The 22,908-nt window shown below is 44.6% G+C and overlaps 3 protein-coding genes across 3 annotated transcripts; 1 reads left to right on the top strand and 2 right to left on the bottom strand.

Annotated features, from left to right (window-relative positions):
* Positions 1 to 332: 332 nt before the first annotated feature.
* KY384_002875 (uncharacterized protein) lies at positions 333 to 1,423 on the top strand (the record flags this gene model as incomplete). The annotated part of the gene is made up of 3 exons (XM_044811397.1): positions 333 to 562; positions 622 to 995; positions 1,056 to 1,423. The coding sequence occupies 3 exons, from the start codon at positions 333 to 335 to the stop codon at positions 1,421 to 1,423; spliced, it is 972 nt and encodes a 323-aa protein (XP_044671673.1).
* A 2,883-nt stretch (positions 1,424 to 4,306) lies between these two features.
* KY384_002876 (uncharacterized protein) lies at positions 4,307 to 7,855 on the bottom strand (the record flags this gene model as incomplete). Its single annotated transcript, XM_044811398.1, has 1 exon — positions 4,307 to 7,855. The coding sequence occupies one exon, from the start codon at positions 7,853 to 7,855 to the stop codon at positions 4,307 to 4,309; it is 3,549 nt and encodes a 1,182-aa protein (XP_044671674.1).
* Positions 7,856 to 16,603: 8,748 nt separating this feature from the next.
* Positions 16,604 to 18,374, bottom strand: KY384_002877 (uncharacterized protein; the record flags this gene model as incomplete). Its single annotated transcript, XM_044811399.1, has 3 exons — positions 16,604 to 18,109; positions 18,139 to 18,222; positions 18,273 to 18,374. 3 exons carry the CDS (start codon positions 18,372 to 18,374, stop codon positions 16,604 to 16,606), a joined length of 1,692 nt encoding a protein of 563 aa, XP_044671675.1.
* Between the last annotated feature and the right edge of the window lie 4,534 nt (positions 18,375 to 22,908).

The raw sequence follows: 22,908 nt of genomic DNA on the forward strand, positions 1-22,908 counted from the left end.
ACAGGGAGACCTTCGCCGAGCCACTCCCAAAGATGAGAATTTACTGGCGCAGATATGGTGAGACTGCCTGATGATCTTTGCATGATGCTCTACTTCGATTGAGTAGGACTGTCATGCTGGGCTAGATCATTTCCGCGAGAAGGTAATTCGATCTTCTTAGCTTGCTAACACGAGGAGATGATTCTCTCGTAGCAGTTTTATATCTGTATGACTTTTAGCAGAGCTTGCAATACTGTGGGTTCTCTCGAAGATTGAAAGTTGCTAGGGAAGAGAATTTTGTAACGTCCAACGTATTGGCGCCAGTTGATCGAAAACCTTTTAGCACTAAGAACATGGCCCAGGACGAAAAAGTCGATAGACGATCAAGTGAAGGAGGAGTCTCAGAGCCGGACACATCGTCCACCTCAGACGTTGGTAAGGATGTTGCTGTTGCCTCTCCAGCCAACGAGCAGGGTGGTGAGCCTGCAGCGGAGAAAGTCTCGGGGCCTGGACCACCTCCAGATGGTGGCACCAAAGCATGGCTTCAAGTCCTTGGAGGTTTTCTCCTGGTACTGAACACTTGGTATGCCTCGAAGATCCACCCCTTTCATGTCAATTGAATGGCTTCTGACTCCTAGATAGGGGTCTCGTGAATTCGTATGGTGTCTTCCAAACGTACTACTCCACAGATCTGCTCAAATCGTCGACTGCGTCAGCTATCTCATGGATTGGGTCGATTCAGGCCTTCCTTCTCCTCTTTGCTGGAATCCTGTGCGGCCGAGCCCTTGATGCCGGCTACTTCTACCACATGGCTGCGCTTGGTGGTTTCCTCGAAGTCTTCGGAATGATGATGACATCGATTGCGACGAAGTATTGGCAGGTGTTTCTTAGCCAAGGAGTTTGCGTGGGTTTGGGATGCGGCTGCCTTTTCACACCCAGCATTGCCATTATTGGCACCTATTTCACGTCAAAGCGAAGTATTGCGACAGGATTGGCGGCAAGTGGTAGCAGCGTTGGTATGCATCACTGTTGCTCCTTTCAGCATATCAAGTTTTGACTTGCTTATGTCTCCACAGGTGGTGTGATTTACCCAATTATTGTCAGGAGGATGTTCCAGACAATCGGATTCCCATGGGCGGCGCGAGTCATGGCTTTTGTCATGCTTGCCACGATTGTCATTGCAATAACACTTCTACGCCCACGGCTGCCACCACGCAAGTCTGGACCGTTGGTGATATGGACTGCTGCCAAAGAGCCGGCATATGCATCCTTTGTCTTGGGGCTCGCACTTGCATTCGTTGCATTCTTCATCCCCTTCTTTTACGTACAAACCTACGCTTTGAATATTGGCATGAATCAGGACCTAGCGTTTTACACACTGAGCGTCATGAACGCAAGTGGCATGATAGGTCGACTAGTACCAAACTTCCTTGCGGACAAGTAATTTCATGCTCTGAATCATGAGATATCACTGACGGAACGACAGGACTGGCAACTTGAATACTATCGTCCCTTGTGCATACATTTCAGCCATTACGATTTTTGCATGGATTGCCATCAAGAGAAACGCCTCTCTGATCGTTATCTCCATACTTTACTCCTTCTTTTCTGGTGGACTGATGGCTTTGCCTCCAGCTGTAATCGTGTTTTTGGCGCCCGCTATGAATGAGGTTGGTACCAGGATCGGTATGGCATTTGGTATTGGTTCCTTGGGAGTCCTGATCGGTTCGCCCATTGCTGGTGCAATACTAGACGGCCAAAGCATCCAGGACCGAAATTCTGGCCTTGTGCAGGGTCAGGAGGTCTACTGGGGGGTATTCGTTTTCACAGGCCTAATGCTTGTGGCATCAGGGGTCTTAATGAGTGTCACAAGACTTACTAAGAGTGGTCTCAAATGGGTAAAGGTTTGAGTCAGGCCATACAATTTTGTCAAGATTAGACAGTGACTTGATGACATAAATTCGAAATCGAGTCTCAGCAAGTCGGACAGGTCATAGAAGGTTCCATCGGATGCCTGTCACACCTAATTAATTGATCAGTCGATTTGGCCAATGAATCTACCTAAATAACTAATAAGTCAGCTTAATAAAAAGCTTGACTAATTAGTAATCTAGCTGTTTTATCTATTACTTTTACACTACTCTTAGTAAAGTAAGAATTCTTATCCTCTTAGCTATTAAATACTATATTTTAGAAGTAGGGGAGGAATTTTAATTAATAAGTTTTTTATATTTTATTATATAAGAAATACTAAGGATATTAAAGTAAAATTTAATACTAAGATTACTTATATATTAAATAAAAGATATTTTAAAAAAATTTAAAATTTAATAATTAGAAAATTAAAATTTTTAAAAAAAGTATTATTATTTAATTTAATTATAGATTATTTATTTCTATTATATTTATAATAAAACTTTTAATATCTATTTTTTATATAATATACTTAAAGAAGGTAAAATTTTAATATTTTTTATTTAGAACTAAATATTTTATATAGAGAATTATAATATATTTTAAAGAAAAAAATTAGTATTATTAATAATAATAAAATATTATTTTTTTTCTTATATATTAACTTAAATATATCTTTACTTATAGAAGAAAATTAATTTTTTTCTTTATTTTTAAAATCTTTAATATTTAATTAAATATTTAATTAAAAAATATATATTAATATATATTATACTTTACTTAATATAATTAAGTATTTAAATACTCTTGCTATAAGTATATTAGAATTAAAGATTAAAAAAAATTTAAAAATTAAGTAAATAGTTTAAATTTTTTATTTTTAATTAATAGCTTTAAAACTTAAAAACTAAAGAAAAAACCCTTTAAATATATTTATTTTATATAGTTTAAGCTTATAGTTATAAAATCATAAAGGTTTAACTTAGTAATCTAAATTTTAAATTTAAGATACTTAATAGCTAAAGAAATATAAATAGCTTATATTTATTATTAATTAATATTTTCTTATTATTCTTTTTAAATATATTATATTATTTATTTATTAAACTTATTTACTATAATACTTCTATATTTATCTAAGTAATTATATTAAATAATTTTTTAAGATAATATATTATAACTTATTATTACTTAAATCTTAAAGTAAAGAATTAGATTTTTAAGCTTTTTAATTTAAATCTTATTAAAAGATCTTAAGAAATATTCTCTTAGTTATAAAGTATCTTATATTAAAGATAGTAGAAGTATATAATATAATAAATTTTAAATATTTTATTATATAAAATATACTAGTATTATTAAAATAAAACTTAATACTAAGATAATTTATATATTAAATAAAAAATATATAAAAAAATTTAAAATTTTATAAAAATTTTATAATAATTTAAAGATAAGATAATTTAAGAAATTTCTTTAAAAAAAATTAATTATTTAATTTTATTATAAATAGCTTATTCTTATTACACTTATAGTAAAACTCTTAATATCTATTTTTTTTATAATATACTTTAGAAAAATAAAATTTTAAAAAATTCTTTTAATAATTAAATATTTTTTTATTAGCTTTTAAAAAAAATTAACTTTATTAATAACAATAAAATATTAATTTTTTTAAAAATCTTTAATTTTTAAATAAATATATAATAAAAATATTAAAAAGAAAATACTTTATAATTTATATATTATATTTTAATCTTTAGATATTTTTATTATAAATATATAAGAATTAAAGATTCAAAAAATAATTTAAAAAACTAAGTTAAAAATTTTAAATTTATAAAACTATAAAAAATAAAAAATAAATAATTTTAAATATTCTTAATTAATATAAGTATAATAGATATTAATTTTATATAATATAATCTTATAAATATAAAGTTATAAAGGTTTTACTTTACTAATTTAAAACTTTAAATTTAAGATACTTTATAGCTAAAGGGATAAGAGAAATATATTAACTTAGTATTATTATTATTAATTATATTTAGAGTTTAAATTTAATAATAAAATAATATTAAATACTTAATATATTAAATTAATAAAGTTGTTAAAAATTCTTTAAATAATTAATAATATAATTTATAAATTTAAGTTATTATAAGTAATAAAAAGTATTTTTATAATATTTTACATATAGCTATTATCTCTATACTTTAATTTCAAGTAGTCTGGTAGCTAAATCCCAAAGTCTTAGAAACGCACTGAATGTCACACCTTCGCGTCTGTCGCTTGCCTCCCAAGCCGCCTTCAGTTCCTCTTGCAGAGCTCATGTTGACTATACCTGGTAGCCTTGTCCAAGCTGATAATTCAGCAAATTTCTTACCATGATCCATTACCGTCTTTCTTATCCCTAGCTAGAAATATCGCAACAATGAGACGTGGTGAAAATAGGACAGAGAGCAATACGGGTTGCTTTCTTCTTCAGCCGACGTAGTCTCGGATGATTGGGGAAATCCTTTGGTGCCATACCACGACCGCACGAACATAGTATTGATGGAGAGGCAAGCGGCATGCTTCCAGTAGTGATATATTCACAGTTCGCCTTATGAGTCCAGCCTTTCCGACATCGTTCTGCAATATTAAGCAACAGTCGCCTCCAGAGCTCGAACTCATCTTGCTTGATCTCAACTACAAGGAAATCCTCGGCAGGGAAGTCTAGTCGTTGGTGCGACTCTTCGATGACCCATGCATCAAGGAAAATCGATGCAGTACTGGCTTCATGGCGTACAGCATTGACATAAATCCAGACTCTGCAAGACTTTGATACATGTAATTCAAACCCCCGGAACTTCTTTCGAATTGTCTTCATTGGAGAAAAGCCGATGAAGTGACTTAGGAGAAGACATATTGTCGCCTTAAGTCTCAGCAAAGCGGGCAGCAAGGGGCTCTGAGATCCGTGATTACGAATAGCGGCCTCGCCGGCTTGCCCGAAGCTAGGATGCATGTGTTGTCCAGTCCAACTGAGATGCCCATTGAGACTCATCTTCGGTTGCTGCTCGATATTGACTCTTGGTGACGTCCAACAATATGGCTGGCCCTTCACCATGACGGTGGGAAAAGGATCGATATTGAAGCCAGACATTGTACCTGGGGAGGCGATTTTGACTATCAGCTCAATCCATGAGCTTTTCCTTGCGACCCGCGTCTTTACGCTCGCACCGTTGATTGGAAAGGGATATGATAATGTTCGAGGCTCTTCTGAGCCAATTCGAATGACCATGTCGAAGGGCGACAACTGAGATACTGATACCTCAGCTCCCCTGGATAAAGCTTTCGAATGAGTCGAGCCGGAGACGATGTTATCGCGGAGCGTTAGAAATTCAATGCTGTTACGATCGCTTATGAGGGCAGAGGGCCCAGCAGCGTCGATCGGTCTTCCGCACCTTATGATAGGAATCCTGTATGCTTCTGTGAGATTATCCCCCGTGGAAGATGTCTCGAGGACTCCGACGTGCGATCTGTCAGAAAATGGGTAGTTGCCAAGGAAATAGTCGGGACCCAATTTGTCTTTCAGAAAGGGTAAGACAGTCTGGTTGTGGAGTCTTAAGGAGATGCGGATATCGTTTGCGGGCTGCGAAGTGAGAGCAGACGCTGGGGCTGGAAATGTTACAATAAGATCGGACTCGCCACTCCAGCCAGCTGTATCTTCTTCAATACTGCAAAAAGGTTGATCGTCTGAGCTGAAGTTCAAAGACCCCAAGCACCAGCGGAGGAGTGCAAATTCATGGACCTTGCCATTTTTAGCGTTGTGAATCTGAGCCCGAAGCCCTGGATTTCCGATTGTTTTAGCTTCCGCCCTTATAATGGGTAGTAAGGTCGAGCGTGGGATACGAACGACCATATGCACAACATTGACTATTGATCCAATGTCATCTCCTACTGATGGTATATGTGAGCGTAGGATCTGCGGAAACGTTTGGTTCTGATGGACTTTGAGCTCCGAATCGATAGTTGCGGATCGGATCCCATGAGCTGCAAGAACAAGCAAGAATTCCTGGAAATCATTCACAAGTATTGACTGGTCTACGAGTGTTCGCACGCGCTTTATGAAGAGGTCGATACACATACTCCAGTCTGTCGAAACGTTGTTCATGAAAATAACTAGAAGAGACACGAAACTGAAGCTGCTGTACAACCCCCGATAGTTTCGCATGTAACGCGGCTTAGACTGGTCCTTAAATCGTTCGACATACCTCGGGCACTCTAGCGTCCTTGTGGTCCAATTGATTTTGTGAGCCACGAAGAATAACTCGAAATAGAATGCTAAGAAGCCAGCAAGCTCCTTTGGATCAATGCCAACGAGTCGTCTTTGCGTTATTGTTCTGTCTGGTTCAATCGAACTGTATCGAGGCCATCCTTTACTTTGGTATTTCCACGAAGTTTGTAATCGATAGTAATGAATCTCCCCTCGCGCTGTCAGTTGTCCGATCAACTGCTCGCATCTCGGCGAGCAAAATGTATCAACGACGAAGTATTCGCAAGGTACAATACCAAGCAAAACTGCCATTGTCCCCGGGCTTCTGCAAAGGGTGGACTCCAAGAACTCGCTAGGGTTTGCACATTCCATTGTGAGAGCCTCAGTGTAAAGTGTAGATAGTGGCGTACGCCTTAACAGAGGGACCGTAGCCGGCAGGACGTTAAGAAGACCGAGATGGTCGATAAGATTCGAGGTGTCAATCACATCAAAAAGCATAGGGCTTTTGTGGCCTGCAGCATCATCTTGGTTCAAGGTAGGGACCTTCCAGAGGCGCGTCAAGAAAGATAAGTCATCTGAAGACACAGTGGACCGATACTGATAGCAAAAATGCAGGGCATCGCCACAGTGCAGGGTGAGCTGTACCCGAGCTTCTTTCAACGCTGTCTGAGCAAATGACTTACACCAAGTGTGGAACTGCATCCTAGCAGTCTGAACGGCACGTTTGCGTAGTTTATCTGGAGAGTCCGCGCTATCGAAGACTTCCGCAAGATGAAAGCCATCCAGGGGATTAGTGGCGAAATGAGCCGTGTATTTGCGCTTCCCCCAAGAAGAGAAAACAAATGTAGGGTTGATATGGCCTGCTCCACCTAGTCGCTGCATGTCTGGCTTATTCCCGCCCACAACTCCAGTCTCTGCGTACTTATCCAGCCCTAATTTGATCACGATAGCAGTATTCATGCGCGGTGGTCCAGCCGAGCGGAAAGAATTCATGGAAGTATCATCGCCCATGGTTTCCTTGACGTGTCGTTTGATCTGAGCTCTGATAGCTTGATCAAACACGCTTTGCTCCAAAGAAGTCAACTCCGCGGTGCGCGAGTAATCTAGCCAGAATTCTCGGAGAGTCGGAAGTGTTGTCAGGCTTGCGAATTTGATGAATTTGCCGTAAGGTGATGAGGCCCAGTTTGCATTTGATGATGAAGCACTTACAAGCATATCAGCAAGTAACTTCATTGTCTTCAAATCTGCCTGAGAGATCTGGGTATTGTAAAACATGCGCCATGTAGACTCAAGATCTTTTCCAGACACTGTTCCGTCCATATCGAGCGGTGGGCTCATCAAGGAGGCAAAAAGCATGATGTTGCGTGCTGAGAACGAATCAGTCAGGCACGTCGCATCACGAGATAATGCGATCGTACCTAAAATGGCGGGCTCATGATCACAAGCATAGATCTCGTACTTTCTACATATGTCTGTTGCAACCAGAGCGATTAGCCATCGTTTGGCTATTTTGTTGGCTTTCTTACCAAATCCTCTCTCACAATGAAGCGAGTAGAGAATGTTTCGAGGGTCACCACATCCTAGAGACAATACTTTGACAGCCTCTGCAGTGTTTTGGCCAAACGTTCTGAAAAAGTCGACGGCTGGAGTATTGCCAACGGGATACCAACAATGAAGGCGGTCTGGGAAGAATGGCGGATACATGATCGATTTGAAGGACTGTGTAAGAGTCCGATGCAGGAAGCTCGATAGATAACGGGGCAGAAAGATCTGATGATGATGATGGAGAGACAAGAGTGGTGTAAGAGTTGAAATTGAAAGAAGCTTGAAAAAGCGGGGTCACTCAAGTCAACACTTCAAATGTGTTGTGAAAGTGAATGAAGCAGGAACGAATCTTTGCAGGCTGCTGTCACTCACCTCAATGTGCTCAGAGTGAGCGTCAGCAACCGAGCTTAGGTAAGTGAGGTTCGAAGGCTTATATGTCGACTTCGGTTTTCGAGTTGTCCAAAGAAGCATTGACGGTCTCATACTGCCTCAAGAAAGTCGTGGACAGCCACTGCGCAACATTTGCGGTGCTATTCGTATACTGAGCGGCATGCAGATCATCGACCAAGGCCTTTTACAAGCAAATTCTAATTCTTCCCCGCTCTCAATGTGGAAATCTCAGCATAATGCGCAGTATACCAGGCCTCTTAATAGCGCACGACAACATTCAATCATTCACACACGAAAGAGGTCTATGACTTCTCTTTCAATGCAGCTTCCTCGAAACCCCTTTTTCATCTGCGGTCTTAGTTTCATGGGTGCACCCCTGCTTAAAGTCGCGCTCGTCAAGCTAAAGTGTACAATTCAGATAATTGATTTGGCATTAGAGCTTGGCTGTCTGCATCAGATCTAGACTCTTGGTGGCGCAAATTCTCTGGAAGGCGGTACGACATGGCCATAGGTATCATAATGGATTCGCCGCAGATATAGGACGGAAGGATGCTGAGGATCGATAGAAGAGTAGTATCTACAGCTCGGACTTTGCTGCAGCTGTTGGGGGCTCTTCAAGTGCGCTGCTGGGGTGGGAGCTCTCCATTGCGGCTGAAAAATCCCGCAGCTTTGTGAAGAATTTTAGAAACAGTCCATGACGGACATCAGATCATTACGACTGAAAAATCTTTTGGCTTCACTAATCCTGTGGCGCGCTGATCAGCACGATGCTGGAGTTTGAATGATGCTTGGCTAACGAAATTGTTAAGGCGCGTTAAATCGACTCTTCATAGATTCTTGTCATCTTAACCCACATCCATAATCGTGTGCTTAGACGACGACTTCCATCACAGTCATACGTTCTGATTTCGGTTTCCCCCTTGATGGAGAGAAGGCTGAATGGCCTTTAGAGGACAGGCCCAGCCTAGCGGCTCCAGCTCATCATCTCCGCAGTTGAGTCTGAGCAACGTTGGCGCAAGCGGTACGAAAGAGGGGGCTCTTCAGAGGAGCAGCGACGGTCTGCATCTGGGAATGGCTGCTCTGGCGCAACACTGCCAACAGGAGACCGACAAAGTCCGTTTGAAAAACGTCTCACCCCCTCGGACGAAAGCGACAGGCTTTCGGACATTGAACCATGGCCTGAGTAATCAAATTAAGAAAAGAATTAAACGATAATCAAAAATCTATGCAATCGCAGGACGACCAGTCATTCGAGTCGGAAACAGTCTCAACGGAAACAGTAGTCACTTCACTGCCGGCAGGAGAAGTCGTCTCTCTTCTCGCACCGATAAAACACGCCCAAATTCCCATCGATCCTGCCCTTCAGACTCCTGTTCTCGGCTTCTTCACATGCTTACTATCAGCAGCGGCAGGAGTAAACAAGCCCAGTCTAAACCTCTATAATTCCACCAAGACCTGCTCGCCCACGACCGTCTCATCTCCGCCGCCGCGGCCCTTCCCTTCTCATAGCGCTCGTACACTCACAACGCCTGCAACAAGTCTTAGCAATACTATCCCCAGATCTTTTTCAAGATACAGAAGATGCTAACCGATTTCATCCGAACTCTCAACGGCAACATTGTTCCTCATATCTTGTGATATATCTATAAATATCATATAGATCATAGGTATGCCATTCTAGGAAATGGGCCTGAGCCGACGAGTCTTGGGATCAACACGCAAATGGTGGCGCCAATGAAACTCAGGGATAAATTAACTTCGCAGGACCGGGATCTGCAAACCCCACATGATACCCATCTTGCATGAGTATGGTGGTGTGGCTGTAGATCGTCACGGCCGGCTCCAATGAAATCGCCAAAACCCCCGACGGATATGATCGGCCACGATGTCCGAGACGTACCTAAATGCCAGGCACACACATATCTCTACATTCAGTCGCCCATAGGTCGAAATAACTGATCTCATATTCAGGACTTTGGAGCTCCTCAGATGGCATCCTAGTCTGGATTCTTGCAAACCTCATCGCCGTTGCGCTCACACAATCTGTATTCATTCAATCACAGCTGCCGCAGCCTCTGCACTCACCATTATGGCCATCAGACCCTCCCACGTCTGCGATCTTATCAATCTTTATTGCTGAAGGTGGTACAATGTCCCTTGCAACTTAGATGTACCAAACACGTGTCTGCACTCAAACTCGTAACATGACTAAGATCGAGAATCAAGAAGGTCGAGTCAAATCTAAACTTGGCTCACTAGAGGAAATCTCATGTTCCTAGTGCCAGTGATCGCGAAATGATGAGATGGGCACGTGCTCTCATCTAAAGCTTGTTTCTTCATTCTTCTCACACGGATGATGCACAGGTCGAGACATCACCCTCCAAGGCCAACGCACTTCTTGCAGAATGGTAGGTGCCCCTTCCACGTGACAAGCGCTAGTTATGACTCGCGAACTTGTAACGAACGACAGGGCATTGGAATTGGCTCGGTTTATTATGATCGTGGCACACGCGAAATCAAATCAAAGCATCTCTCAGCCAAGGAAAAAAAATTTGAAGCCACGGTCGGGAGAACAGTCGATTACAGGGATAGAGCCATTAACGAGAATCCCTCGTTGATACGGACTCAGCTACCCACTTGATCAACCACTTTTATGCCAGCACCTTCAAAAACGGTAGCGTATGCCGTAATCAGGCGAAAAGACTACGCGCCTCGAGGCCATCTTCAGATTTACCTCTCGGACCGAATAGCGATGTCGGACGCGGCATAGCTTTTCACAATCCTAGCATCAGGTTTTGCTGAAGCCTCTGACCTCACATGCCGGACCCGTGGTCTTCATTAGCCTATTGATTTCAGGCGAGTACCTTCTAAAGGTCACACTTGGGCGATCACTTAGTACGGGTGAGGGCAATTTAGGTGAAGGTCGGCCAGACACATGTCTCCGTCGTTCGCCGATCTTAGCGATGTTCTCTTCTGATCTTGAACCACCGACATGATTGGTAGCCTCTCCTTTGAACTTGAAATTCACCAATATGGCCAACCTCACGCTCTAGGCTATCTTCTCCATTCTATCCTCCTTTGCTCAAGCCACACCATCATTACAATGCAGTGAAGTTGCCACCCAAAAACCCCTTCTCAGACGTTGGAGGCGAAACCCTGCCACTGTATCTGCTCTTTCTCTTGCGTGCGATAGTCATGAAGAAGAAACCAAGAGCCGCTATCTCTCCCGCGAAGGAAAGGACGGTGACTATTGAGACGAAATCCACGTTGGTTTCGTCGGCGAGGCTGGAATGACTTTACGTGGTCAAAAATCGACTAGGAATACAGTAATATAATAACCACACAAGGCCGATGTCGGATCGTACAAGCAAAGCGACTTGTCGACGAACAGAGGCAATCATAGGGAGATGAACCCGACATTCGTCAGCAGAGTTCGGTCTTGCGTAAGGCTTTAATTATGCAGAACAGGCCTTTGAGCGCGCGTCACTCTTGGACTTGCGTCTCTTCTTCGCTGTGGATGCGCTCAAACATCACGCTCTATCTTCTGGCTGCCAGCGACAGCTGTGTTAAATTGAATCAGCGGTAAGGTTTTGGGGTCGTCTTTTCTTCCACTTGATTCCAGATTACAGTGCAAGCGACGAAAAGCAGCCAACTACTTTGTTATGGTGCAAGAAATGGCTGCCTTCCTCAACGAAAGATAGTCAATTCAGCGCTAGCAAAGCTAAGCTGGGAGATCACGCGGATATAGGTAGTAAGGTACGTGTTATTTTGCTATCAATCTACTACGGTGTTGTTGAAACACTCGTCATACAGTTGTTTGTATATGACTTACTTCCATCGCAGCTCCCCTCGAAACTCAGCCTTGACTCCACCAATGACCATAGACATTAAGTCTTCAGGTTCAGCCGCAAGCATACCACTGGTTTGGCCGGGACAATAGGTCCCAGCGTGTTGACAACCTTGGCTGTAGTAGCTCTGACCTGTCTTGTCTGCTGCGTGATATCACAAGAAGGTTGTTTCTTACTGAGCGCATCCTCAAAGTCCTTGAACAATGTTAGCACTACTACGCATAGGTCCATAGACCTTAGAGAAAGGGGCTCATCTACTAGGTATGGGCTCACAACTTTCCTAGCGGCATCGACAATGCCGTCGAGAAACTTGGTATCATCCAATCGCTCCTTTTTGCAATACGCGCTGATGATGCGATTGTTCAAGGTCTCTAGGTCGTTGGCGAACTAGGTTTTGCCGTGATTAATTACGCAAAATTGCAGACAAGAGCAAAAAGTTGATAGGTGTAGAAGCCTTACCTCCTTGATTGCTGGAGTTATTATTCCACAAGAATCCTGCAAGGTGTACGCAAAGTCAAAAGCCATAGCTTAGTCGCATATTCATAGAGGGGAAGACTAACATCTTCGTAAGGGCTGTTGTTGACATAGCCAGCCGCGCTCTCGATCCCAGGAGCTTTCGGGACATTTCTGTACTGATCGACAAGAATGCTCTCGGTGCGGTGTCAGAAATTGCTTTCAATTTGGCGGTAATGGGAAGATGATTTCTCACTGGGGCATCCTTGCATTTTGCACTCTGGTCACTATCCGCACAGCCATCGATAGTGTCCACTACTTTCACCGCAGCGACCAACTTGTTGTAGCTTTCCGAGAAAGCGAAAGATACAGAGTATATAAAACGAGGACTGAGTAGTCCATCCTCACTGCCAATGGTCGGAAGTCCAAATGCAAGATTACTTAGTAGGGGAAGCAACAAAGCAGGTTTCATGTTGGTCTCGATATGTGGCTCTAAGGCTGATATCACAGAGCTGAGATTGATTGTTAGTCTGATTGCAAGGATTCGAATACTGTTCAGGATTTGAAAGGGACATAGGAGCCTCTCTATATGTGTATTGTAATACCCACCTTGAATATCAGCTAAGAGAAATAGTTCGTCATTGATCGCTCATGTGCTGAGATCACATGGTTCACCCCAACCCGTCTGCTCGGACGTCCTCGGCCGAACTAAGACTCTGGAGCAGACAACCAACTTTCTCGGCAATGTGAGATGCCAAGCTATAGTGTACTGCCCATACAGACTTGTTTATTTGCAAAGTCCTCCACACTTTTGCTGTGGTATGGTGGGTCATCAGGAGATTTGCAAATTTCACCGGGCATTCTCGGTTCGTCTACACAATTGAGTGTGGATCGGACCACCATCGGACATCAGAACCTAGAAACTCCGAGATACTAGGAGACAATGGAGGCGTTAGTCTGTCTGATCGATGTGAGTCGAGTGATTTGACGCCTAGGCGTCTTAATGCGGTCAATTTACTGCCAGTCAACGAGCGGTGCCTCGAACGGGCAAATGCTTTTGTTTGCGACATTACTTGCTCCGAAGTAACCATACTCAATGACGTTAGTGGGTATAGAGATTCTACAAACAAAAATCAAGTATGAATTGTAGTCTCTGTAGATCTATCACGCGCCGTATCACCAATGTCTAGTCGAGTCAAGATTGAAATGGCGGACAACCCCCTTGAGTGACCTCATATTGTTGAAAAGAATTTCAAATTAGATGTTTCGAAGGCGAACTAAGTCTCTCCAGGTAGAGCAGCGCTGTGATCGTGATGCGGCATTATTCTATTGGACGACCGCCAGGGCAGGGTCGATCGATTCAAGACTTCTCGTATTCCTATCAGTATCGTTAGCCTGATTTCCACTCCAAGGAGATAGGTAGGTGACGCTGATAATTGGATTTGAGCTGAAAAGAAGGAGGGGAAGGGAAAAAGTCGGGCGGAAGGAATAGCACTTTTGGAGGTGCCGTCATCAGATCACTCAGAAGGCGAATGAAGTTGGGGGGAAGTCTTGAGGAATGGACGGTAAGGAGAGAAAAGGAGGGTCAAGCGACAAGCAAGACGATCTTTGTGGATGAAGGGGTTTGGATTGCAAAGTATATGTTGCAAATACATATTTGTCAAGTAAATAACTGCTCGACAGGGACGAATTGCGAGAAGGTGACTTCCACCACATTTCACCGCTGTAAGTATTGCAGGCACCAGACCCACGTCATAGAGCTGTATGCTACAAGACTGGATTAAGTTTGCTGTAACCTTCACGCTCACCTTAGTCGGCTACTCTTTCACGAATTATAGCCCTTCCACACAGAGCCCTTGGAGATGTTCCACTGCAGATGTGCACTCACACATACCTCCCATGCCATCTCTGCAGACATTCACTTCGTCAGAATTTAGAAGTACGTCGCATCAACTCCCCTGAACATTTCCACTTGCGAGCCTTGCATAGATGACATACATGGTGATACATCCTGGGCCCATAGAGTCTCATAGGCCTGGGAGGTGAATTAGCAGTTAGGAGCGAGGTAATCTCTGGCAACTTCAATCTCTGAACCTTATTGTGGGAATGAAGCTCCTTTGCTTTATAGGTTCCATGCGTTGCATACTCACGCCTTCTCAACCCATCATACTTCTTCCTTTTCTCCTTTGAAATATGGCTTGATCGTTATACCCCCTTTCAAGGCTAGGCCTCGGTCACGGAACAAGTAGTAGTGTACATTCTGCCGTGCAACAGCTTAATTCGTCACTTCGAGTACCTAGTGCTTATTAGCGATTGCTTAATTGATTGCTCGACGTCTTGTGTACATAGCAAGCAAAACCACAGCCACCTTCACAGCTTGTAAAGCGCGTCGGTCAGTAACGCGTCGAAATACCTGTCGCCGATCGTTCAGCCGGGCATCAGCGCGCAAAGACCTCAGCAAACGATATCAACAAGTTAAAAAATCTATCACCGACTTCTAGCTCGCAGCCCCATTCGTCGTCGCGCATAACTTACCAGTCATTAAGGCAGATATAGAACAATATCCTTCACCCACAAATTCAACAGCACGTAGCCTATATCCAAGTGCCCCAGCATTAGTGAAGGTATGGGAAAGCCGATTTCGTAAGACCATGCCCTCTCGACTACTGCGCCCCCAGTACCCCATCTCCTTTATTCAACATCAATACTGGCATGAAAAAGGCTCCCACGCACTAGTATCTCACCTGAGCGAGAGTCACGTACGCTGGAAGACCTGATTGAGAATAAGGCACGCCGTCGAGGTAGGGGAGAAAGATGGTTGTCGCAAGGGTGAGCGTGCCGTGCGCTACGCCATCGTTGGAGTCATGGTTGCGGCTTGAATATACTAAGGAGGCTGAAATTTGCGGACTTTGAGAGAGAGGGGAAGAGGGAGGAGCGTCATTCTGTACCCAGCAGAGTGGGACGGTCATTACAAGGCGCGTCAATGCGATCAATCCTTGCTTTAGGGCTGAAAAGCTTGAAATTAGAAAGTCCAGGGCTTTTGGGGAGGCGAGAGGACGAAGATTGTGACGCGCCACAGCGAGTCTGCGAGAACAAGGACGCTGAGGATGATGGGCGCGCCATCCAGCATGGTCTTCCCCTACTTCCTCACTTCGTCAAACCCTCCTTTGACTTCAGTGTTCCCATCATTTCATCGCCCCTTCGCGCTAATCCCATTCCCTCCCTTCTTCCAAGGCCCTAAGTCCCTCGGCGCCTTCGTCTTTTTGAACGTCTACTTAAACCATCATCAATTTTCTCCACTACCTAAGCTCTCTACCCATCGTCTCCAAACTTGGGCATCGCTCAAGCTTGCTGGTACATCTGACCCCGGATTTAGCCCCAAGTCTAGAACTTCGCACTTCCATTCTTGATTTAGCCTTTGGCTTAGTCCAATGGAGGAGGGGGAAAAGATGAGGAGAAAACTGCCGGGTTGGGAACTGTGATGGAAGGCTATTATGTTCGAATATTTGGAGGAGAGCGGGAAGGGTTGGGGTCGGCGGGGGAGGGGGGGAACAGCAGCGGTGGCAGCGATAGCGGGGGAATGGGACGGCGATGGACGAGATGTTAGCAATGAAGGAGGTGAAAGAGTGGAAGAAGAAGAAGAAGGGGTTGGACGTACTAAACCGCCTGGGGCCTGCGTGCTGTTGAAGAGAGGATAGGGAAGGAAAGATCAAGGTGGAAGAGAAGGTCGTGATTTCGGGGTGGTAATCGATCGAGCGCTACTTCCGGGTGAAGGACTCGAGAATTGCAGGGATGATGGAGGGGGAAAGGCGGAGGTAGAGATGAAGGCGAATGACCGGCGCGATTGAAGCGGCGAGGGATGTTGGAGACAAGTTCGCAGTATGATCTGGCTAAGGTAAGGAGAGGCAGAAGCTCTACTACTCTTCGCAGCTCCGGAAGAAGAGTGAAAGAGGCTGGCGTGAGGGACAAAGACGAAGTAAGGGGTGGCAAATAGAAAGCGCAGGATGAGATTTGTTCACAGATATTATTGTTATGGTTACATTCAAAGTCGATGCCTAGCAAGCCGCCGTTGGGGTATCATCCTTTTCGAATCCAGACTCCTTCGCTGTAAAGCTGGTAATACAAACTTTGCACGTCCACCTGCCGCAAGTCAACTCCGCTCGGAAACATTTCGTCCTCAACACTTGGGTCTTTCTCCACCCCCCGACGCCCTCGTTCACTTATACTCACGACGATGGACTTCGGGAATCGCAATGTCCGGTTTTCCTGGCGAAACTCTTCTCGCAATCTTCCTAGCCTGGTCATAGATCCCAGGCGCCCACTCCCCGACTCCCCAATCGATGATATTGCTCAACTGCTTCTGGAATTCGTCGGCGGAGCTGTCGAAGGAAGGGGCGAGGTTGTGAGACACAAGGCGGTGGGTGTGAAAGTACATAGTGCCATTGCTCCAGTCCTCCTTCCAATTCACGAACAGCATAGCAGCATTGGGGGCGATGGCGCCGGTGAAGCATACGGATGCGAAATCTGGAGTGGCGACGTCGTACTCGGTCACCTCCGCCATGTCCTCTGAGAGCTCCGGAATTGGTCTACCCTCGGCGACCTCATTCCATTGGTGGCGATGCCACACCATGGCACTGCCCATACGGGCACATTCATTTTCTGCCTCTGCGATGGGCCGATTGTTGGTTTTGAAGTCACCTGAAAAGAACGGGAAATAAAGCTGCTTCGTGAGACGCGAGATGCCGCAATTTTCAAATATCATACGTAGTCCACGATAGCCTGCAAGCAGGTCTTCGCTGATAGCCCATGTAACATCTGCCTTGGGGTCTTTCAGATTAGGGAAAGCCTTGAATATGGCGGCAAAGTTGTTTTCGCTACTGGGTTTGATCTGCGGCACTGCATTCTTTTCAAATTGTGCTTCAGCTTTTCGGCCTAGGCAATCGGCTGTATATGCACGCGGATCGGGCTCGAAGTCGTCGATTGTGAGCTTTTTGTCTGGGGGACGACTTGGGTCTTTCTTAAGGACCATGCGTGATTCGTTCAGCAAGACCTGCAGCATGACCATCTGAAATTCGGCTTCACCCATCTTTGACATAGTCTCAGCGACATGCTGAATCTTCGGCCCCTTCTGAGCCGCCGTAGGAGACCCCCGCTCCTGTACAAGAACCTTTCCGTGTGCCCATTTGACTAGATGTTCGCCGCGTCGCAGTCCACCCCCATCATTGAAATAGATATTTTGATCCTTCAGGGCACAACGTGCCTCGTCTGGCGTTGAGGCATCTTTCTTGGGTGGCATATTGACTCCAATGCTCTCGGAGTCGCTGTCAGCGAACCAGTCAGGCTGAAAGTACTCGGGCTCTTCTGGCTCGATAGATTCAGACTCTTGCTCAGACTCACTGTCTGCGAACCAGTTGGGTTGAAAGTATTTGGGCTCTTCTGGCGCAGTAGAGTCAGACTCCTTCTCGCAAACGCTGTCCTTTGAATGCTCCTCTGTAAGGTCAATGGTTTTGGTCTTCTGATCCTCGGTGGTGGTTGCTATTTTGATGCCGTCGTGCTCAGATGTGTGGAGGGGAACGGTGTGATGGCGGTGAGGATTGGCTGAGCTCGGTGAAGGTGAACTTCGTTTTGAAGAGCACAGGGCCGGAGAGGAAGGATTGTTACGTTTCGTAGACTTGGTAGAAGGAGAAGGGGGTGTGGGCTGGTCGGCATCAACGTGTGTGTACTTCGGGATCAATTAGGTATAGTACTCACTTGGCGTAAGGACGATGAATGACTAGAATTGTAGTCCGAGTCTAGAGGATCTTGATTGGATTTTGTCACTGGTTCTACGGTGATCTGCTTGTGCTAGTGAGCCTTGGTGTTATCGGTCGAGGTGAAGTACTGACCGCTTGCACTGAGCGACGCGCTCGTTTTGGGTCAGGTTCTAAGGTGTCTGCTGCTGTACGACGCGATGAAGTGGGTCCAGCGAGCTCACCACATGAAGGCATGACATTACGAGGCGTTCGAAGGCCAGGGTGAAGAGGTTGAGAAAGCAAGGAGCTGGGGCTTGCAGAAGTGAGCTATTGAGGTTGAAGCTTTCAATTGTAAACGGAAGATAAGGTTCCGATAAGGTGGCGCTAAGATAAGGTAGGGCTAGATCTTGGCGTTCTTGGCAGCTTTGTGCAACGTACGAATTTGCATAATGATAGTCTTAGACAAGATTGCACCAGGCAATGCTTCGAGGCAACCAAGCTGCGAGAGCGATATATGCGTTGGGGCTTAGACGGAATTTGGTGCAAGTCATTATGGTCGTTGAAGAAGCTGATAAGGCTAATAATAAGGAGGTATAAGCTAGAAAAGAGGTTGCTCTATATATAGCTTAATCTTATAAAACATTTTATATATAAGAAAACCACGGTGATGTCCACGGTGATAAGCACATAAGGTACCTCATAGAGTATGCAATGCCGAATCGAGCATATGTGGATGTATGCGTGTAACGTATAACTGGGCGCAGTTGTGGTTCGACAGCGACAGACGTAAGAAGAGAAGATTGACGCTCGATCAGCTCACAACACCCTCGACGTCCGATGACTCTACTCCCGAGAAGAGGACTGGAATATATGCCACAACTTTCTTCAACCAGTTGACCGTCGTTCTACGCCGCACATGGCTCTTTTACTGGCGCGAGCCCACATCAAAGCTCCTTTTGAACGTCGGTAATTCCCTGCTCAATTCCATGACCTACGTCCAATTCAGCGCTGACCAGCGCGGCGCCTACCACTGGATCTTCTCAGCCTTTATGGCTCTTAATATCGGCCTTACACTCGGACTGCAAGTTGAGCCACGCTTCGTCGGTCTGCGCGAAATATTCATGCAACGTGAAAAATCCAGCTATACATATCATTGGACAATCTTCGTTCTTTGCGCCATCATTATCGAGCTACCGTGGGTAATACTCCCCAGCCTAGTCTACTGGCTCCTATAGTACTACCCCACCGGATACCTCACAATCGTCTTGCTGGGCGGGATTTAGCTTCCTCATGTTCGAACTGTTTGGAATTTTTGCCACGAGTCTAGCGCAGCTGTGCGCGGCTGCGATGCCTAACCTTCAGTCGACTTTCATGGCCAACGACTTCTTTTTAATGTTCTGCAATACTTTCGCAGGCACACTACCCCCGCAGCCCGTAACGCCCTAGGGATGGAATTGGTATTATAGCGTCTCGCCCTTGCTGTACTTTGGTGATGCAGTTACCACCAACGCGCTTGAGGGAGTGAATCTCACATGCTTAGAAGATAAGCTTTCCGTCTTTCAGCCTCCGGCTAATATGACCTGTGGGCAATATGCGAGCGAGTCTCTTGCCAGCGCCACAGGGTTTCTTACAAATACCGACAGCACAAGTGGCTGTAATTACTGTCGGTATAAAGATGGGTCGTCTTACGTAAGCAATTACTCCTACTTCCCCCTCGCCATGGCAATTCCTTAAATTTTGACCCATTTTCCTTTCACCCCAGCAAAATCAACCTTAGCCTCGCGATTCGCGATTTGCATAAACCCAACTGTAGCACCACCCATCAGAATTTTCCTACAGTCTCTGTCACTGTGTCGCCACTGGATTACGCGCATTGTACGTTCTTCCACCTTCCTTCCTCTTCCCGCATCTCCCTTCTTACTCCGACTCTCCACTCGAGAGGAACTACGGCTGACAGGACGAGGTCTGACGACACAGGGGACGGCAATTATCTATACGGCTGGTGCGGTCTCAGTCCTCTCAGCATCATTTCTCTTTCACGCTGCATCCATTTTGAAATACTGTTTACGACTATTGTGAGCGCTTGTAGGACTGCTTGTTCTACGAGGAACAGGTGTACGACGCAGATGAAGAGTGTGCAGGCGCATTGTGCGCAACCAAAAACTCATGGATGGACGGAATGGATGTAGAACGAGTGAAAAGGACGATTGGCAGTAAATTGCTTGCGTGAATTGGGGGAGCAACTTGAAGAACGGGAGGGTAGCTGGGGAGACAAGCAGCGAATTCGCTGGATACACTGGAGCGTAGACACATCGCACTGGATGAGGCAGATCATGAAAGTTTTGTGTAGACTTTACGCTGGCTTTCTAGTTCATGATCTTGAAAAGGTTCTGAAGGAGGTGAATATACCTCAGGATCCAGATCCAAGCGCAATATAAGCGCTTTACCTTGCGCTTGAATTGAACGCCGCCAATAGGTCATATCCATTCTTCTGTTCCTGACCAAGTGCATATGCAGAGGGCTGATGATCAAGTCGTATATGTTTTTCAACCGGAGGTATCTTATTGTTGCTCCAACGTTGCTATTCTGGCATTTTTCGCAGTAAGACTCGCCCAGCATCTCCCACGCGAAACCTTCTCGATAAGTTGTGATTCCCTAAAGTGCGCAAATATATAGACTATAGCACCCTGCCAAGCCTTTCTGCTCGTCTCCATGGGACTGAAGAAGGCGGCACTCGATAGTCTCCAGATATTTTTGCATAGACAATCAACTCGCCTCTATGTCAGGCTCTGGACAACCTCGGAAGAAGGGATGCTGGAGCACTTCGACCGCCGTTGGGCGTCTTGATGGTTCATATTGTATCATCGAGGTCAGGAGCTCGTGTGCGCAATCAACGTCCCGTTGTGGCGATGGCTTCCAAGGATTACCAAAGTTTTCAATATGGGTTGGCATCCATCCTGTGAGGTCTTCTTCGCCTAGTGCGGGCACTACCATATATGTCAGCTCGACCTAACATAAGGTGGGTAACATCTGGTGTCGGAACTCACAATCGTCCTCCCGGTACGGCGTGTGTCTTTCCCACTCTTCTGGAAGAGAACCTAACACTGTCATCCACGTATTGATAATCCCAGCTTTGCTCGTGAGGTCACAGTAATGAAACGGGTGAGAGCCGCACATTAAGTCGTATATCTTATCGCAGTACGTCAATTTCGACCATCATCTTACTGTTTGAGGTGTCATACCGTAACACCTAAGCTCCAAATGTCGCCGCTGGGCCCCATATTTCCATCAAGGATGACTTTAGGAGCAATGTAAAAGAGTGCATCGGTGTTAGCAGGATTTTCGAAATTTAATGAAGAGATGTCTTGGCCAAACCCAACAAGCTTAACGACAGAATTTATTCTTAGCGTATGACGTCCAGATTTTTTAATAATAGAGGCTTGAAGATTAGCAATGTCCTCGGTCTAGGAAGCGAAGATACTCCTACCAGAGTCATAGCTAAATTCATCCGGGCGCTCTAGAAGAACTTTTGATTGACGAATATCTGCCCAAAGGTTAATTTCATCCTTGTTCTTGTCTTTATGGAACGAACACACCACCATGAACGACGCCCAAACTGTGCATATGAGCCACTGCTTCTACGAGTTGCTTCGATATATACTAGGCACCTGTTGCAAAGGAGAAGCCACCTCTCTGTGATCTGCAAAGCGCTTCGGTGACTAGACATATGTGGCGCCCGTGGTCACTACGTGTCTCGAAGCAGTCTAGGAACTCGGGAATATGCTTTCTGCCGCGATTAACGAATGGCATGTTCAGGAGCTTGTTCAGAGTCGCCGCTTGCTCTCTCGCTTGTGCGGCAAGACACGACCTGAAAATCTTAATCGCTACATAGCGTGAGTCACTACAGCCAAGCGAGTATGAGTAAGGCGCAAATCATCGTTCTTGCCATGGAGTATCAAGTCACCTGAGGTCCTTGGCTAACCATATAGTAGCATCACGGCCATATCCAAGCTTGCTGACAATCTCGTAGTTCGTTCTTACGCTTTGTAAATTCTCACCTAGCTTTACGAAGTAATATCCTCCATCGCGACAATCCTCCGGTGACTTTGGAAATGGGAAAATCCCGTGAGCGACATCATATCTATTTCGACATCTAACACCATCTTCATATTCTATCAGTGGAGTGTCGAAGTCATCCAAGTAAGTTTTAGAGCCAGAGGGTTGCCAAGCGTTGCGAATGCTAGTGCTTGAGGTTACTGGCCGCCGCCGCGCACACGGTATACGGGCTCTTCGTGAAAGGAGTCCGCGAGTTGATGGTAATAGCGAAGACATTTTGTGCGAAAGAGGATGTAAGGCAACAGCTGGAAGCTAGGAGGCTTTAATATAATATAGGTAGAATATGATAAAGGTTCCTATCTAAAATGTGGTGTAGCTCTAACATGTGGGCGCCAAGCCACGCTAGGCGTAATCCGAAAGGATATATAGGGATACTTAGATATATACACGCTAGTGCCCTAGAGCTTTCTATAATGGAGAAGAAGTAATTAGAGTTTAGTAAGTATTAATAGAAGTTTAGTTTTATAATATAAAGTAACTTATTATTAAGTATTTTACTTTTATTAATTAAACTAAGAAAGTATTCTATTAAATATATAAATATAATATAAAGATAAATAAAAGGTTATAACTTAAAATATATTTAATAACTTTTTATATATATATATTTTTAATATTTATTAATAAAATAAGATCTTATATTTATAATAATTTTTAAAAGAAGAATAATATT

Source organism: Bacidia gigantensis (genome assembly GCF_019456465.1).
Source record: "Bacidia gigantensis strain McMullin 20006 chromosome Unknown contig_175, whole genome shotgun sequence".
NCBI lineage: Eukaryota > Fungi > Ascomycota > Lecanoromycetes > Lecanorales > Ramalinaceae > Bacidia > Bacidia gigantensis.